The 20,061-nt window shown below is 33.9% G+C and overlaps 1 protein-coding gene across 17 annotated transcripts in view; it reads left to right on the top strand.

The window, feature by feature from the left end:
* The window catches only part of ADGRL3 (adhesion G protein-coupled receptor L3), a 760,294-nt gene that overhangs the window by 632,163 nt on the left and 108,070 nt on the right, over positions 1-20,061 (top strand). For all 17 annotated transcript variants that reach the window (XM_079153720.1, XM_079153723.1, XM_079153729.1 and 14 more), the window contains one exon: positions 19,129-19,338. In XM_079153720.1, the coding sequence (XP_079009846.1) occupies positions 19,129-19,338 (210 nt within the window). The remainder of the gene's footprint in view (positions 1-19,128; positions 19,339-20,061) is intronic.

The following is a 20,061-nucleotide window of genomic DNA, read 5'->3' as shown; positions in this document are numbered from 1 at the left end:
TGGCAGACCACCCAGGGGTCCAATCTTCCACGTCACAAAGTGGGGGGAGGGAGAAACAATTGCTAGATTTCTAAACAAAAATGGCACCGATTTACTTTGTACTTTCCGTAGATTATTCCCAATACTCTGTGGATGATGAATGTGAAAACTATTAGACTGCTTCTGTTGTGACATTTATTTCACTAGTCCTGGTAAAGTCCTGAACTAGAGCTGTCATGGTAGGCATGAAGGGGATTTATATTTCAAAGATAGCTAGGACATAAAAATACAAAATCTCTATACTCCTTGTTTCTAGAGAGTGATAGATGAGCTAGCAACAAGAAGCTACAACTTGTGAATTCCCATCACCCTGATATCAATACCAAGAGAGGAAGTATTAATGTTCAACTTTAAAAATTGAAAACTGTAAGAAAGGTATCCACCTTATGTCACTGATACAAATCATTTCATCCAAAAAATTTTCTTTGTCTAGAATTTAGAAAGAGGGTGCGGGCATCTCAGAGGGAGACCACATACACATCCAGTTAGCAACGTAAAAGCAAAATGACCACAACTGTGTCGGCAGAGTTCAAATGATATTCTTCAAAGGGATACAAACTCTGTCTTGTCAAAACATCACAAATTCATCTAGTTTAGCAAGATTGGCTACACTGGCAAATGATGGATTTAAATTTGGAATGTTTGTCTGTTTCTGGAATTCTATATTTCAGTTTAGGGAATAAACTCAGGAAAAAAAATGCATCAAATTTGAGGCAACAACAAAATATCTTTTTTGGTGGGGGGCAGCCTATCAACTGCTGCTCCCCAATTCATTATAGAAGAATCTTGACTGGCCATTATCATGTGTCAACAAGAGATAAAATAAATGGAAATCAATGTTTTCCTTTAGTGGTCAGTCACACGGTATAAATTTCTTATCTCACAATCTCTTGTGATTGCCTGAGTCAGTCCCATTTTTGTTCCCATAACTTGGTTTTGTCACTTTAATGAGCAAAGTAAAACAGCAAATAAGGAGATGGATCATGACTAGAAATCTAAAAGGAAATACACTAAGCAAATTTGCCTTAGACTAATGTCTAAAATAGAACATTTAATTTATTCACACACAATGAGAAATATAGCAGCCAGTTGGAACGTATACTTACATCTGCTAGTTGTTACTTTCTAAATCCACAGGAGAATCTATAAAGGAAACAAAGTTATATTGGAGAATTTTTCTTGATGAATTTAGAAAGAAGAAGTTGAATAATCTTGATATCATTTGACATCAGCCTGTGGCCCCTGTTGCATCCATCTTTGCTGCAGGGCTCTACCTGTGTCTGAATTGCCCTTATCCATCTACCTATCATGTGTGCTATTGCTACTGTTCAGTCAGCACTTCATTCTTTTATCCACATTTTTGAGCACTAAGATAGCCATCATAAAGAATATTGACTTATTGCCTAATATGCAGCAGGCTTTCAATAAATCTAACTTCCTCCTTCCTGTTTGTGTGATACATTATTAGATTCCAGCAATTCTGTTGGAAACTTCTGGCCCTCAAGGACTCACAGTTTTGAGCAGGGTTGGGAAGAAGGGCAGAGAAACAAAGCTGCAGCTGCAGTCATAACTTTCGTAATTATTGAGGTCTACACTGTGATTTAAGAATGTAATGGAGGATGATCTCTCTGAAGCAGGAGTGCTCAGGAAGGGCTTATCAAGGAAGCGTCCTGTTCTGAAGGATTAGTGGGATGTACTGCGAAAGGCAGTGTGTGGAGAACATGAGTGGGTCTTGTTTTTGCAGCACTTTCTTCCCTTCGCCTTGGTACACTACTTTTTCTTGTTTCTTTCCTTCCCTGTTAACATGTCTTCCATAGTTTCCTTTGCTGGTTCACCCTCTGTTCCATGACATCTCATGCCGCTCTGGCCCAGAGTGTGATTCTAACTATCTGTTTTTTCTCACTAGGTTATCTCTTATAGTCATGTGACTCTAAATGTAATTTTATGGTTCACAGATTCCTATCTCCATTTCTTAACTCTAGACTCACAGATTTAACTGCTGATTTGATATAACTGCAAGTGCTTTAGACGTCGGTTGTAATTATATTCCAGTAAAGCCATCATAAATTGATATGTCATAAGTCAAAAATGCATTTAATGCACCTAACCTATCCAACAGCATAGGTCCTCCTTGCCCACCTCCAGTGTGCTCAGAATACTTACATTAGCCTACAGCTGGGCAAAATCGCCCAACACAAAGCTTCTTTTGTAATAAAGTATGAACTCTCTTATGCAATTTATTAAACACTGTAGTGACAGTGCAAAACAGAATGGTTGTATGCATTCAGGAGACACAGGTGAGTTTTGTAGATACAATGACAGAAGAAAACAAAGCGTAATATCCAAAGGACACTGGCAGTACAATGAATTGGTATGGTATTGGTCTTTTACTCTCAAACACATGACTAAAACTGCAGCTCCATGCCATCCGCTAGCATGGTGAGAGTGTATCAAACTACAGGTCGCTACATAAAATTCAAAATTTGCAGTACAGTCCCTACCAATTATGTCTTGCTTTTGCTCCATCATCATAAAATAACTGTAAACTGCACTCTCGTCAGCTGCTCCATGGCACACTGGGGACCATCTGTACTTAGACTCCTGTGATAAGTGTCAGCACTCTAGGACCACACTTTAGTATTTTCCCATTGGAGTCTTCTTCATCTTAGTGAGTGACTGCTCTGTCCTTCCAGTGTTCCAGCCCTGTACCATACAGTCCCTTTGATTTGTCTCTTTTCATTCATACTGCATACCCAGTCCCATTGGCATATACTGTCAGATCCTGAATCTGACCTCTTTCCAGCATCTTCATCTCTGTCAGATAGGATCCAGCCTATATCATTCCCTCTTTACTTTTTTGCTATAGCCTTTTCATGGATTCTCTGCTTCCCTCTGACTCCCTCTTAAGTGTATTCTAAGAATAGTTTCCAAAGAGATACTTTTAAAACTGTGAGTTGGATCATTTCAATCCTCTCATTTATTCTCAAAAAGAAATTGTGTAAATGTTTTAAGATGCAAGTCTGATACTTCATACCTTTGAATCAGTCTCCAGTATCTTCTTATCTCAGTAGAAGCAAAATCTCAAACCCTGACCCAGATCCCTTGACCTCCTTTCCTACTGCTGGTCTCCTTGATTACTCGGCTCCAGCCTATCCATGAACACACCAAGTGTGCTCCAAGTTAACCTGGAGTCTCCCTTCTCCCAGCCTCTGCAGATAGTAATATGGCAAACTTCCTGGCCTCCTTCAAGTTTTGCACAATCACCTTCTCGATGAGAAGTTCCCTGCCCTCCTGTTTTAAATTTCAGATTATCCTGTCTGCATAAAAGTAGGGAGTAAAGCAAACCAGTTCCTTTGCTTTAGAGAGTTTGTATTTTATCAAGAGAGAGATGTGTAAATACATGTGTTGAATGGGACGCTGAGAGATTTGAGCTAACTCAGTTCAATGTAAAAAAAGGAAGGGAATACTTCCAACCCATGAACTCAAGTTTGCTCAGAAAATTGAATATTAATACTGAAGTGTTCTTATTTTCTATTTTTTTTTTCCTACGAGGAGGGAGAGTGGACTATTATAGATTTTGTTTTGTTTTCTAAATTTGAAAGTTTTGTAATTTGATTATTTGTTCAAGATCCTTGATTTAGCACCAGACAATATCGATTAACAATTTTTTTTCAGTGATTTAGTCTTAACTCTCAAACTAGATGGTAGAACAATGTAAATGTTTTAAATTAAATACACTGATTACCTGTTCCTAAATATATTCTGAACTAAATTATAATGTAAACAGATTAAAACACATATAGAAGAAATGCTTAATAAATTTATTAAAATACATGTATTCTAATTTTTTGTGGCTAATCCATATCAAAGATCAAATATATTTTGAATATTTTCTTTTTAAAGTGCAGGACAATTAGCTGCAAAAGGTTGGATTTGAATTATTTAGTGATGTTTTTCCATTGGCAATTTTTTTTCAATAAACACATTAATTATTAGAATTGGATATGTGCAAGCTATATCAGTTGGTCATTTCATAGTACATAAACAAACACTGAGGGTTTTTCATATTCTGTCAATAATGAGTAATCTCCCTGTATAAAAGAAGATTATTTATTGTTTTAATGGTGACTTTTTCCCTTCTCTTGATTATATGGTAGTTTATGATTTAGAATTGGGAAAGAACTTAGGAAAAACTAAATTAACAGTTTTTGTACAAAGGACATTTCTTTTGATATAAGGAAACTTAATCAAAGCTTCACTTCAATTATTACTAAAATATTAAAATTTATGAAAAAATATAGCTAATTACAATTTGAAAAAAAGGTGAAACTTTTATCAGAGTCAAGTATAAAGTCATGTTATAATCTCTTCTTATTTCATTTATTTTCTTTTATTTATTCATACATTCCATAGATCAACCATACTTTCTGCCTCTTGCTTTATATGTGGGAACTATTGTTCTTAATATTTCATAAATGTTACCATTCTAGTCTGTATTTTCAGAAATCTCTACAATTGTTCAAAGTTAAACATTAGGAACTATGCTTAGCACATAATCAGTGAACAGTTAAAGTCGGCTTTCTTTTCATGTGTTTTCAAAACACTTGGTGTCCTTCTCCTATAAGTTATATTATAATCATATATTCTAACATGTTTATCTTCTCTAGACCATGAGTTTTTTGGGGGGGCTGGAGGGTTACTGGGGATTGAACTCAGGGGCACTCAAACACTGAGCCACATCCCCAGCTCTGTTTTGTATTTTACTTAGAGACAGGGTCTCACTGAGTTGCTTAGCTCCTCGCTCTTGCTGAGGCTGGCTTTGAACTCATGATCTTCCTGCTGCAGCCTCCCTAACTGCTGGAATTACAGGTGTGTGCCACTGCTCCCAGGCCATGAGTTGTCTTGTTAAGGATTGTCTTTTGTTCTAATTTGCAACTCCAATGCTTTACACTTGTATAAAATAATAATTATTGACTGAGTGGAAAGAATCTATTAAGACAAAAGCCATGTTAGATGGTTTGTGACCTTTTAAATATCCAAGTGTTGTCTTGTTTTGCTTTGTCTTCATTCTTGTTTTTAAATGGTTGTAAGATTAATAAGACTGATGTTATAAGGATTTTTTTTTGTTTGATTAGAAACCACAAAACCAACTGCTGTGAGTGGTAATCTCTAAATATTCAATTATGCTAGAATTCAAAGGATCTATCTGTCTTATCTACTAGTAACTTTTGAAAATTGCATCATAAAACCCAAGTTGGGAAGCAGCTGGTTGAGTGCTTCTGCATTCTCTCCACTTTTGTCTGAGGAAACAGTTTATTGTCTTCTCTTTTAGACACAAAATAAACATTACAAAACTTAGGTAATGTGATTTTTATATAATAAACATATAGTGTTTGTTGTATTTTAAAACTTTTCCATTAAACTAAAAAGAGTTGATGTGAATATAGAATAGTGATTATTATAGGTTAGAAGGGTTTAAAATAAATCCAGTTACAAACTAATTGAATTAACATTTGAGCTGTGGTTTTGTATAGCACCGTAACAAATACTTAAGGGTCTTGTACTTTATATTACTAGCTCTTCCCTCTACTAAAATTATAATTCTTTTGGAAATTTTTAAAAGTCCCCTCTTAGTTCAACTTGACATTGATTTTTATTATCTTTAAACGATTTTACTTAGTTTGGTGATTGTGTCTTTTTTTATTATTATTATTTTTTAAACTTAGTATATCCCCTTGCACCATATCCAAACTCTCCCCAGTTCAAATACAGGCATTGATTTGTTTTTTAAACCAGTGCATTTGTTTCTTAATATAGTATTGATTTGAAGCAATCACAATTTGGAAATTTTTAATTCTATACTGTGGATTCTGTGCATTGAATACTTTAAGGTTAGAGTTTCCTTGGCTAGAATACACAAGGTTATTTTATGTTGTAAGACTCTATAGCTGCACATTAAAGTACTTAATTTTCAAAAAGGATACTTCCATGTTTTAAAATCCAAAAAGGGGTTTCTTTAATAGTTTAGCAAATAGGTGGCATTAGTGAAAAATATTTAGCGTACTATGCCAAAGGTTGCTCACTTTGCTCTCAAATTTTTATGCTCTTTTTAAAATTTTATTACCTAAAATGGGATAGGATTAAGGTACAGTTAGAGATTAAGAATCATAATTTGTATGGAGTACTTTAAATGATATATTTACAGTAGATGGTTTGCAAATTAAATACTCATCAAATATGAACAATTCCACAAAAAGAAGGTGGTTTCAAATATGTACAATTTTGGATTATTATCTCAATGTTAACTTTATAAAAACTTAATAGCCTTCTAGAACTAAGAATTACTTTTGGATTTTCCATTGAACAGTTGTATTAAATGTTCCCTTCACAGAACTGGGCCTTACCAATTTATGATTTTCCAGAATTGGCTAAATGTATGCACAGGCTACCAAGAAACAACACACCCTTTTACTTAAAAGAAGAATAACTGCCACCTTCACCTTCCTCACCTACCCACTCCCCTCCTCTTTCCCCTCCCCATACAAGATGCTTACATTTCCTAGGCCTTAGAGAAGTACTTTGAATTTAATTCACTTGCAAACAATGGGTTTTTCAAAATATAAATAAGCATAATGGGAGAATTTTCTTGCCATGACCAGGGCTACTGGAACGTGAGCCTCAACTCAAAAGGTTCCTTTGAGCATTTTGTGTTACTTAACAGGAAATGAAGATTTCTGCTTCATATTACCTCTTCCCATCTACAATGGACCCCTGATTGTCTAGATCCTCTTGTGTTTCATTTCTGGAGAAGTTGCTATGAGCAGGGGAAGTTTTTGAAGGAAGAAGAGGAAAGTTCTATGAATTCTCTCTTCTTATTTTTAGGTGGGGCAGGGAGGAAGAGAGAAAAGGTAACCTAATCAGAGAGCAAGTACACATGTGACTTTCCAATACTTCAAAATGTTAAGGATACAGAAATTTTGAGTCCCCCCAATATCACAATCACTGAATTTCAGTACAATCATAAATTAATGTTAATACTAAATATCTTTCCATCAATCTGGTTTCTTCTTATTAGTGAAATTTTTATCATTTTATCATTGTCAACTGAAGACATATTTTTTAATTTAAACATAATAGTTCTACTCACCTAATTTACCGACTTAAGAAGTCATAACCGACCAACCTAGCAAAAGAAGCAAAAACCTTTGTACCTAACGTCTAAAAACATTCTCAATTGCTTGTACTGCTCTTGTTGAGAACTAGTTGAAGTGTTTATTAACTGTATTCTGTTTGTTCCAGATCACATTTTGCTTTACTTAACATGGAGACAGTTCAGTGATTGTTTTCCTTTTCTCCTAAGTCCATTTCATTCCTCTGTGTCTAGTAAAGTGATAAAGCTAGAGAACTACCAGACTCTAGAGGAATTAGGCTAGATTTTCCAGAATAGTTATTTATATAGCATTCTAAGATAGGAATTCGGACAACTTGTATAGATAAGAGTTTAAAACCATTTGAACAAAATACACTACACTAAAACACTTTGCCTGCCTTGTTATACACAATTCCAGGAGACTGCCAGTTTACTCCGTGTATCATTGCGATGTAAACATTACTATTCAAAGATCTATGGTGGGTTACTTATTGATGGAAAGATTCAATTCGTGGAACTTTTAAGATGTAGTTTTTTTGTTTTTGTTTTTGTTTTAATTTACTGTTATCTCAAGTAATTGTCTCTAAGCCTATAGGATAATTAAACTCAGGATTGATATCTGGAAGATCCCTATTCTGCATACAATGTAATGAATTTATACATGAGATTGGAAAAAATAAAGCCTAATGACCATTCCTTTTTTTTCTTTTTTTCTGAAATTGCTTAGAGCCATGAAAAAGGAATAATGGAAGAAAAAAAGAACTTGTGTGTGCATGTGTGGGTGTACGTGTTCATACTTTTGTTCATATTGTTTTATTTAGTAACTGACACCTTACAACTGTTTTTATAGTTGTTTTTGGATGAGTGTAGTCTCTATTGTATGGCTTTTCTGCTACGGAGATAGCTCAGCTGGTAGAGTGCTTGCCTCGCAAGCACAAGGCCTGGATCCCTAGTACCGCAAAAAAAAGAAAAAAAGAATGTATGTATGGCTTTTCTAATCGATGTATGAACAATTATTTTTTCTTTAAAACTTCATTCAATGTGTCTCTAATTTTAAAACACTTTCTCGTTATGGTAAATTCATGTGTCAAAGGGAATGACTGTGAGAATCATGGTAAAATGATAAAGAGAAACATCTGGGTTACTCAAGTCTAATATTTCTGTGGTGCCCTTTCCTTAAACTTCATATTTTCTCCCTCATTCCCTACCACCCAGACCCTTCCAAAAGTATATTCTAAACCAGAGTGTCTGTGCTTAAAGTAAGCAAACTTAGAAGTTAGTCATTTTATCTGAGAATTGGGAAATTTACTGAATGGTTCTCAGGAAACATGGTTTTAACAAAACCTCTGGGTTTAATAATTACAATAAAAGAATAGTCAAGCCATTTGCCTTCACAAAAGTCTAGCTCCTTTCAATTCTAAGGGACTTTCTATAATTGGTTACAAAAGGAAATATAGGCAATCATTTGTATTTGTCCTTAATGTTAAAGTTGCTCAGAGCATGAAGTATTGACCACCACTTCGGGTAACTAACTTTAGACGACCAACCGGAAATAGCCCCGCAAAACCAAAATTATGCTTGATACAAACTAAATAATTTGTATCATTAGTATTTAACAGTGCCAATAATATTTAATGGTAGTTAAGAGTAGGGCTAATAGCATGAAAAAAATATTTTTATTATGTTTCTGTCATGAATGGCAACTGATGTTAACTTTTTTTGTCTTTTTTGTATGTGAGTTGTATCTGTTTTTATTGATTATTAGGGACTTGAAAAGCTTGTCATAAACATATCATATATTTTAAAGTTAACATAGGCATAATTCTAAGTCCCTAACACATAATAATTCATTTTATTTTCACATCACCCCCACAAGGCAGTATTATTGTCTTCATTTTTGACAGGAAACTAAGCACAGACAGGATTAAGTGACTTGCCCAAGGCCACTTGGATACTAAATGACAGAGCCAGGCTTCAAATTCAGGCATTATAAGACAGTCACCATTATATACATTTTCTTAGTTTCATACTATTAGAGAGAGAAACCTGTATGAAAAATTCTCAAGGACTGTTATTCACCTTCTGGCATTGACTGAATTATACTTTTTTAAAAAGGAAGAAAATAAAATGTCCAGTTAACGCTATTAAAAACCAGTAGAGTGAAACAGACATTATTACCTCATGTACATATATGACTGTATGACTGAAAATGAGAAATTATACTCCATTTATATAATCAGAAAAATGAGAAATTATACTCCATTTATGTAATGATTTATCAAAATGCAGAAATGCATTCTACTGTCATGTGTAACTAATTAGAATAATATTTCATAATTTATTTATTTGATTCATTGTAAACAAATGGGGTACAACTTGTTTCTCTGGTTGTACACGAAGTAGAGTCACACCATTGTGTAATCATACATGTACATAGGGTAATGATGTTTGTCTCATTCTGTTATTTTTCCTTCCCCTCACCCCTCCCACCCCTCTTTTTCCTCTATACAATCCATCCTTCCTCCATTCTTGCCTCCCTCCCACCCCCCGTTATGTATCATCATCCACTTCATCAGAGAGATCATTCAGCCTTTGTTTTTTGGGAATTGGCTTATCTCACTAAACATGATATTCTCTAACTTCATCCATTCGCCTGCAAATGCCATAATTTTATTCTTCTTTATGGCTGAGTAATATTCCACCAGTTTGTCCATGAGATCTTTTGCATCTGCTAACTCACATATTAAATTGACCATGTCTAAAATGTCCACCATTTTTGAACACCTCCACACATATTGAATATTAACATATGTTAAAACACAACAGGTATGATAGTTTAAAAGCACATCATTTTACCTTATGAAATTGAGATCAGATTCTAAATATGTTAGTTTTAGTGAAGAAATAAGAAATTCTTGTTTAATTTGGCTGTCCTTTTCTGGTGACATTTTTGAGAAAAGGTCTTAAATTCCCAAAATGAATCACATTTCCACTGCATGAGTTTTTATACTAACCAACACAGACCTCAAACAACATCATATAAATGTCTTTTGTAGTATATAATCTTTTTCTCCATCCTCATCTGTTATGTATTTCAAAATTAGAGATATGATTTTGCCTTATACTTTGAAAATATAATTTTATGCAAAGCCAGTATTTTAACATCTTGTTTATGGCCAGTCACCCTGATGGCCATATTGTAGGTTATATGCCAGGAGACTATCTCCTTCCATTCCTAGAATGTCAAAAAGCTCATTAAGTGCTTCTGTACATTTTGAGGAAATTCAAATGACCAAAAAATTTCATTGTGAAACCTCAATACCACAGGTAAACAAACCACATCACTGTGTACTATTACTGTGTAAAGTTGTGCAGGACAGTCAGTGAATAAGAACTGTTTTTTTTTTTTTTTTTCTTCTATTAAAAAAAAATTCATAGGTTGAATGGTATTTTCCAAAATTTACATTTTACATGGTCAACTATGGAGATAGATTAGTAAAATATTTATGGTAGTAAAATATATTTGAAAAAGATGCTGATTCTTTTGTAGCTTCTAAAGTTCCATTAAACTCTTTGTAGAAATCAAGCTAACCTGAACCTCTATTTTTCAAATTAAAGTGCCTAAGAGCCAGAGGAAACATTTTTTTTTTTTAACCTTGATTCAATGCTTCATTTCATATACTGTAGAAAGGCTGATCATTAGGAAGAGCTGACACAATCAGCTCTAAACATGAGCTATCATATCCCCCACCTTTTTTTAAGCCTCAGGGCATTTTGATTGCAACCTCAGAATCAGGAGAAGCAGTTGTACTCAGGTGCAAATTACATTCAAGAGACCCAGACAACAATGCATGTTTATTTTTATGGTTAATCCAGCTAATTCAAAGACCACTATTTTCAAAAGAGAATTGGTGTCTTTCGCAGGGAGGTATTTTTCTTTAACTGATTTACAAAAACTTTCCTGTATGGTACTAGACTTGAGAGATTTGGTCTCCACAAGTACATTCACATGTACATCCCATGTCTTCTCCCAAATTCACTATGCATATTTTGCAATATGCTCAGATTTGGTTTTCTGCCTTGTCTTGTTTCTTGTGTCCATATTTTTTATTAGTCTATTATAATTATACATAATAGTGGTATTCCAGTTGTTTTTAGCCTTTCTTTTTCAGCATTGTTGTGTGAGCTTTAGTAATATCGTCACTCATTTTCATCATTGAATTATTAGGAAACATAGTCACAGCAGTCACAATATAAAAGTAAAATAGCACAATCTTGAATGAAAACACAAAAGTTCATTAACAGGCAAAGTCAGAGAGGAGCTCAGTAACATAATACATTTAATTAAATCACACAGAACAATGCAGACATGAGTGATCCATTATTTGGAACCACAAATCATGAAAACCAACATTGCATCCATTCACTAAAAATGGTGTTCAGATGATTTTTTAGACTGCCATATGGATTTTATATTTTTCATCCTTCTGCACTTGTCTTTGAAATCCGGGGTTTTCTTGTCTTGAAGAGGGCTTTATCAGAATGCAAAAATTTAGTGTTGTAACTAGGACTATACTGAGCAAACCCAGCCAGTTGGCCATTCCACTGCTAATCATTTCTCCCCTCCATACTAGGTGAATGACATTAGGTAAATTATTTACACTGTGGGCTTCAGTTTTTTGTAATTTGTAGATGTGTATAGTAACAGTATCATATCATATTATTTTGTAACTTTAACATTAGTGTCCTAATACGTAAGACCTTCTGATAAAATCTGACATTTTAAAAGTTACATGTTAACTATTATTATTTTATTTAACATAGAAATGCTAAAATAAAATTTTCCATCTGCCTACATTCATTTAATGCTTTTACCATACCCCAGGTATTCCTAAAAACTTCTTCTCCTCTATTGCTTGATGGTTTTATTTTCTTTAAAAATTTTCAGTTGATCACCAATTGCTTCACATTTAATCAAATTTAATCTTCTTTTTCTTTTCTTTTTTTTTTTTTTAAATCTGTATCTGAGTTTAACTCTGAGCTACTGTGAAGTACTTAGTTCTCATATGTTTTTACTAGTTCCCTATGTATTTTCATTGTTAAGAAAGTTGTGGATATGGTTTACCAAATAAGGTGGAAAAAAAATATTTTTTCCTAATTCACAGGAAAAAAAATCTCCAATACATTAGAGCGTGCTATTTTAGATTTCTGTAACTAAAGAGATTTTCCTGAGCAAGTTCTATTGAATCCAAAGGATTCAAAGGACAATTGGGGGGTAGGAATGTTTTGTAGGTTCTTACTTGCTAATACTCCTTTTTAAGTAATAACTGTTTTGATTAATTAACTGTTTAAAAAACGAGAAATAGAATTATATTGTCCTTCTTAATGTGTTCTCAACTGGGACTTTTCATCTTGTTCTGCAAAGGAAATCTTGATGTCTTCAGACCGTTGACACTTTTACTTTCCCAGGAGCTTGTAAAGTGACCTTTTTGTCTGGAGACCTAGTTCCCAAGATTCACAGAAATGCCAGGAACTTATTTCACAGAGTTCATGCCACATTTATCAGAAAATAGGCTTTTTGGAATCCTACTGGCTTCAGTGAAACACAGTTCAAATCGTTTTATGCTTATGTGATACGTTAATAATAAAGCAAATGTTCATGTTTGCATAAAAACCCTCATATTTGCTGTACTAAAAATATTCAGAACGCAAAATATACTTATGAGATAGTTTAAAATTTTTATTTTTGTGCTTTAACAAACAACATTCAAGTAACACATTACTGTACAGAAAGTTATACAGAAAGTGAAACAGCTTATTGATAATTACTTACTGGCCTATAGTTAATAACTACTATGATTAAGCGGTGTCTGAAAAATGCAGTGCTCTAAAAATTATTTTTTAAAAAAGAAAAAATTATCTAGAGGGATTCAAAGTTTATCAGTTTAGTTTGTGTCTCATGCGTAAACACTTACGTAGTGAAAAGAAAAAGGAAAAGCTATTTCTTTCTCCTGTTTGCCAACTCACTTTTTTGATGATGAAGTTGGAAATTTCAGGATTTCCACATGAAGTCTTTCTGTACACAGATTGAGTTATATAAATCATGAAAAGTCACATTTACCTATTTGGTGAACTTGTCTTTAGTTTCTTTAAATATGTGTGTGTACCGGCATATTTGAATCTTGCACGGATGGGGTAGCTCTCATGAGGGATGATTATTTAAATCATCTTTTCTCCCATCTCTCTCCCTTTTGTGGCATTTGAGTACCCCATGAGCAATCCTTAGTGACAAGACAAAACAGATTGGTTGAGATAAAAATAAAAGAAAAATCAAAAACTTCCTGTAGATCTTACAAAACATTTGGCATTTCAAATAGGAACAGAAACTTCATAAAAATCTGAAAAGTAAATATCATTTTATGCAAATTTCATATCTGAGAGGATGGAATCATTGAATTACTGAAACTCTTTGGATGAATTATTCTATCATTTTCCTCTGAGGTTTTCTCTCACAACTCCCCATTTTCTCTTAGGAAGCTAATTTCCATGACTTTTAAAAAAATGTTTTTTATTTATTTTTATGTTTTATGTGTTTCCTAAGCATTCTTTGCAATAAGTTGTACTGGTTTATGGTAAAATCCTAGAAAAGAAATTTTAAGTATAAGTCTTTGTTACTTGATTTATTTTTTTATCCATAAGTTAAGGATAAATCTATAGATGAAATTGTTCCCCTTTCTACATTATTATTTAAAAGTCATAAACAGTAATGAAAGGGGAATTCAGATTCCCCTTCTAAATTTAAAACATGCTGTATGCAGATGCTGCCAGCATTTTGTGGCCTGATATATCAAATGCACAAATATTAATAATATAAACTACATTGGAAATATTACAAAACTCTTTGGAATGATGTTTGGTGTTCTTAGTTAAAATATCATTAACATTTATTATGATTGTAGAATTATTATTACTTCAGTGAAGTTTGTTTTTGAATATAAAAAAATACTGACTATTCTAATTAGAAATAGAAATATTGGCTTTCTTAATTTCATATACATTAATTATTTATCAAACAACCTTGAAGACTGATACTCTTAAATGGATGAAGTGTCTCATCCTCAAAGAAGTACAGACAGTGATGAACTTATTATGACTCCATTTATTGATTTTTTTTCAGCTTTAGGATGGTGCAAAAGCAATGCTTATTCACTAGAAACTGTCCTTTGAATTTTGAATTTTGGTCATTTCCCAGGCTAGCAATATGCGGTATGGTTAATTTTTATGATGATGGGTAGTGGCAACAAGCCACAACTCCCAGGGAGCCACATCACCACCAGGGTGAACAACCCCTACCCTATCTACAGTGTGGTGTGTCCTTAAGCATGATGTTCAGTAGGTAGGAGTATTAAATGTATTTCAGCTTACGATATTTTCCATCTAAGATGGGCCTTTAGATGTAACCCTATCATAAGTTGAGGAGCTTCTCTAGTTCATTCAAGGTAGCAATTACTTAATTGGGAGGACAGACAAGGTAAAATCCTCCAAGAGTTACTCTGATTTCTATTATTTACTTGTATACTTTTACCTCTATTTTTATAATGTTTGATTATGTCACAGTTCAGTATATCTTATGATATTAAAATGCAACCAACTTGTCATTCTTTAGCTCTAATTTTCATCTGTTATTCAAAATTTTATTTTGTTTTACCTACCTGAGTGTGTTTGTGTGTGTGTGTGTGTATTTTTCCCCCTTTTGAGATGGAGTTTTCTTATGTTGCCCAGGATGGCCTTGAACAACTGGGCCAAAGTAATCTTCCTGCCTCAACCTCCCAAGTAGGTGCCACCATGCCCTCAAAATTTTAGTGCAGGTGATTTGGGAACCAAAGAGTTCCAAGGTCTGTGCAGTGAGTCATATACTAGAACTTACAATTTGTAATCTAAATCCTTTGTTGAATAGAAAAATAATTATCCTAGGCACAGTGGCACCTGTCTGTAATTCCAGTGACATGGGAGGATCTCAAGTTCAACACCAGCCTCAGCAATTTAGCAAAGCCTTAAGCAACTTAATGAGATCATGTTTCAAAATAAGAGATTAAAGGACTCAGGATGTACATTGGTGGTAAAGTGCCCCTGGCTCTGCCTAGTATGGGGAAAAAAAGAAAAAAGAAAAATTAAAGAAAGACTCACGACTCATGTCCTCGATAAACACATTACTTATGAATCTAGTATATATTTTTCTAACAGCTGGTGTATTGGTGATCAGAAAAATAAATGAATTAACCTATTATCCTGGGGCTTACTTCCTAGCAGTAGAGGGAGAGCATAGAAAATAAAAAAAGAAAAATACATAAAGTATAGAGTTCAGATAGGTGCTAAGCAGAAAATAATGCAGGAAAAGCAAATAAAGAAAGTTAGAATGGGGAAAAAGTGTTTGTAATTTTAGAAATAACTCAAAGCCCTCTGAGAAAGTGTCATTTGAATGAAGGAAAGGAGCTTAAGCCAGCTGCAAATATGGCTTACTGGGAACTGTTCCAGCCAGGTCCATATCAAATGCAAGACTCTGAGACTGCAATGTCTATGCCATATTAAAAGAAGGAAGCAGGCCAGCAGGGTTGAACTGAATGAGGGATAGACTAAGATACAATGCTGAGAGGGTAAAAATCTTTTAGGACTGCCTGGACCTTTATAAGGACTTTGGTTGGTTGGTGGGTGGATATTCTCATTGAGGTGGGAGCCACTGGAGGCTTCGTGATGTTGTTGAACATTTATTTGACAAGAATCTCCTGCTCTGCTGATTATACTGGATTACAGTGAAAGTAGAAAAATAATTAATTAGGAAGCTATGAAAAATAACAGGTGGTTTCAATGAAGTTGATGTAGTGGAGGTAATGAGAAACTGTCAAATTTAGAAGACAGAATCTATAAGATTTCCCAACAAATTAAATGGTTTTTTTTGTGTGTGTGCATGTGTGTGCGTGTGTGTGTGTGTGTGTGTGTGTGTGTGTGTGTGTGTGTGTGTGTAAGGAATAAGGAATCAATAGAACTCAGTTTTTGGCCAGAATACTTCAGATAATGAAGTTGCTGTTTACTGAGAAGGGTAAATCAGAGAGAAAAGCAGATTAGAAGTTTGGAGGAGAGAAGAGATCAGTATAAGGTCAGTTTTGACATGTAATATTTAATGACTTATTAAACAAATGGAGATTAGATGGATGCTAAAGTTATACTGAGCATTCAGCTCTAAGGAATTTGGTGTAAGAGGAGTGGAGATATAATTAGTTAAAACAAAATATTTATAAATATGTACTGTGTCATGCATAGTACTAGAAACTGGGGTATAACATTCATAAGATGGATATGATCCTTGTTCTCGAGTTGCACAATGGTGAATACACTCTGTGTTACAGGTAATTGAGTTACACAATTCTCATAAGCACTGATCTTTAGAAAATAAGAATACTTGTTCCTTTATCACATTGTTACATCTTTACCTAGGAGTTTTATTTGTTTGGCCAATCTCTTGAATGGAGGGTTTTTTGTTGGTTTGTTGGTTTGTTTGTTTTTCCCGTTTGTTTGTTTTCAAGCATTGGACTCCTGGAAGTTATTGATTATAGAAGGCTACTATAACCAAGGCTCTTTAAACTCACATCTCTTATTAACATTTCATGTCCATTGTCCTTTTCCTTTCATCTTACTGATAAAATTTACATTTTGAGTTATATCAGATCCCAGTATTCATCACCTTTCTTCTATATTTGAATGTTATACACTTTTGTTTCTGACACTTTGAAAACTGGTATTCTTCCCTCCATAGCTCTGCATGGGGTTTTTGAAGGACCTACTAAGGCACTGAGTAAACATACTTTTAGTATTGCAACTACTGAAAGATGAGAGGGGGGGGGGGGTTCGCTTTCTTTTCTTTTTTTGTATCCCTCTTGCTCTCCCCACTCCCTTCTTTCCTTTTCCCTTTCCTTTGGCGCTTTATGTCTTTAGGATACATTTGAGAAGGTATTAAACCTGCTGGGCTTTTTCCATTATTGGAGACTGCTGTGCTGAATATTGGTGCTTGATCCTCAATCGCAGCATCTTTCCTTTGAGTCAAAGAAGAGAGCAAAGAGCTCTCTGTTCAGGGAACCCAGTAGCAATAACCACTCTCCATTCTCAAATAGTAAAAGTAATTTTAAACTGTCAGAGACCCAACCCTTCTCTGAAAGTATCCCCTGGAGAACAAAGCAGTTAACACAGTTTCATGTGGTTTTCTTTCATGATTTATGTTCCTTCTGAGAAATACAATCTAGAGTTATGCAGAAATATTTCAGAACTGTTTCATTGACAGTTCTAGCAGAGGTCTTCATCCAATAACAACTGTTAAGTCATATCTAGCAGCGTGAGAAGTGTTATGATTCAGATTGCAGTACTTCTGAGAATTTCTGCCTTTCAAATAACCTTTGAAAGCTTGAAGTTTGAAGTGAAAGACAAATAAAAATAGAAGGCTTGGATATATATGTAAATTTAACAGGGGTAACTTGGTTGGCTTGAACAATAATTGGTCACCTCCATTCTAAATCAAGGTATAATTTACATAGTTGAAAAAAATATATCCATTAGCAACATATCTGTTTGTTGTGCACTCAGAATTTTTTCTGTGCACATGTTTATACTTTTGCATATGTCCATAAAAAATCAGTCATCAAATTGTATCTTTTAATTATTTTTAATAAATGATCTCATGCTGTTTACATCCTTTTGCTGGTTGCTTTTTTTTTTTTTTTTAAGAAAACCTATTAGAAGTTTGAGAAGTTTCCATGTATTTGTGATAATAAAAATAATATACTGATTTTTCTACTTAAGAATTAACATAAATTAACCTTATTTACTTATCTAGTCCTCTACTGATAGAAGTTATTTAGATAGAAGATATTTAGGGCTGTGCAAGAAACCTAAGAAGAAAAAAGTAATTGACTGTCATAGAGAGTTTCTTAACTCTGCTCTACCACCTTGGCACACTGCTATGTTGGGAGACCCTGAATTCTCAAACTCAATGGATATAGACTTTTGAATCTTAGGATACATACAAAAATGAAATAATGACCAGACCAAGGAATATAGTAAATATGGAGTTCATAGGACTTTTTATCATAGCCTAAAATGGCAGAGTCATGAAGCACAGAAGTACCTCTGAACTTTTTCTTGTTTCTCAGCTCTTTTATCTGCTTTATTCTGATATTAGACATAGTGATTCTGAATACTTACTTTCCATCTACGTATAACAGGCTTCATTCATTTAAACCCCTTCAAGGATCAAATTTCCTGATCTCCTTAAGCCATTCAATATGAATATAAATCCAATGAATATCCTCTTTCTTTTAGATCTTCCCACTAAATAAATGGTACACATATGTGACTATTCACAAGAATTAACTGGGGATTTTTATAAAAATGCATAATTTTATGAACTCAACTTGTAAATTCTAATAAAGAATTTATATAATATAGAAATTGTATATTTCATAAACAATAACAATCCTTAAGTAATTCAAAATTCAACTGAGATACCATTTCCCTAAGTATAGAGCTTAATTTTTTAATAGAGTATTCCCCAGAGGGAGTTGTATGAAAATTAATTTTAAAACATAAGTTATAAAACCAAAGTTTCTCCTTAAAATGCTTGGCCAAAATTAACTGGATCTGCTTCAGATATTAATATCCTGAAATGTATTTGCTAAGAAAGCAGCAAATGCTATTGACATCCTTGAATATGCAGTGACTCACACCTCAGAGGAAAGATGAAATGCTCTCTTTGTGAAAGAGAAAATTTTACTTATTGTGGGTATGGAGGATATTTTATGCATTAAGATCATGTTTCCTGAATCCAGGAATATATGAAATTTTATAATTGATTATGATGATTGCAACTTTTTTTTTTTCTGTTTTGTTTCCAGCACAGTGATGCAGTCCATGACCTTCTTCTGGATGTGATTACATGGGTTGGAATTTTGCTGTCTCTTGTTTGTCTCCTGATTTGCATCTTCACATTTTGCTTTTTCCGCGGGCTCCAGAGTGACCGGAACACCATACACAAGAACCTCTGCATTAGCCTCTTTGTAGCAGAGCTGCTCTTCCTCATTGGAATCAACCGAACTGACCAACCAGTAAGCCACCTCCATTGACATTAGTTAAGAATCCCTCCACTTCCAGCTTTCCCATATTGCCAATACTGAAAATAATTATGATTGAAAGTATCTTTTCTTTCAGTTGATAGATAGTAATTTTCAGATGTTACTCAAGTTTTTCATTTTTCACTTTTTGTTGTCATTAAAAATCAGTAAATATTAAGGGTCAGATGCACATTTATTTGATTGCTTATTTATTTATTAGAGCAGGCCTTGATTTTTCAGCTAAACTGAGTAAAACATACAGAGATTATGCAGTTATCCTTTGCCTCCACATATGCAGTCTCCTCCATTATCAATATCCTTCACCCAAGTGATACAATTCTGACAGTTGATGAACCCATACTGACATATTATTATTGAAAGTTATTAGTTTATAATTTACATTAGGACTTACTGTGTTTGTATATTTTATGGGTTTGGACAAATGTATACATATGTATATTGACCCTTATAATATTATGCAGAGTATTTCTATTTGCCTGGAAATTTTCTCTGCTTCTTGTAATCATCCCTCCCTCCCTTTGAAGCCATGGTAACCACTGATTATTTTTACTGTCTCCATATTTTTGCCTTTTCTGAAATGTTATACAGTTGGAATCATACAGTTTGTAGCATTTTCATATTGACTTCTTTCACTTAGTAATATATATTGAAGTTTTCTCCATGTCTTTTGGAGACATGATACCTCATTTCTTTGTA

This window comes from Sciurus vulgaris, assembly GCF_902686455.1.
Source record: "Sciurus vulgaris genome assembly, chromosome: 9".
Lineage (NCBI taxonomy): Eukaryota > Metazoa > Chordata > Mammalia > Rodentia > Sciuridae > Sciurus > Sciurus vulgaris.
The sequence above is the reverse complement of the archived record's forward strand: the minus strand, read 5'-3'. Positions and strand labels throughout refer to the sequence as shown.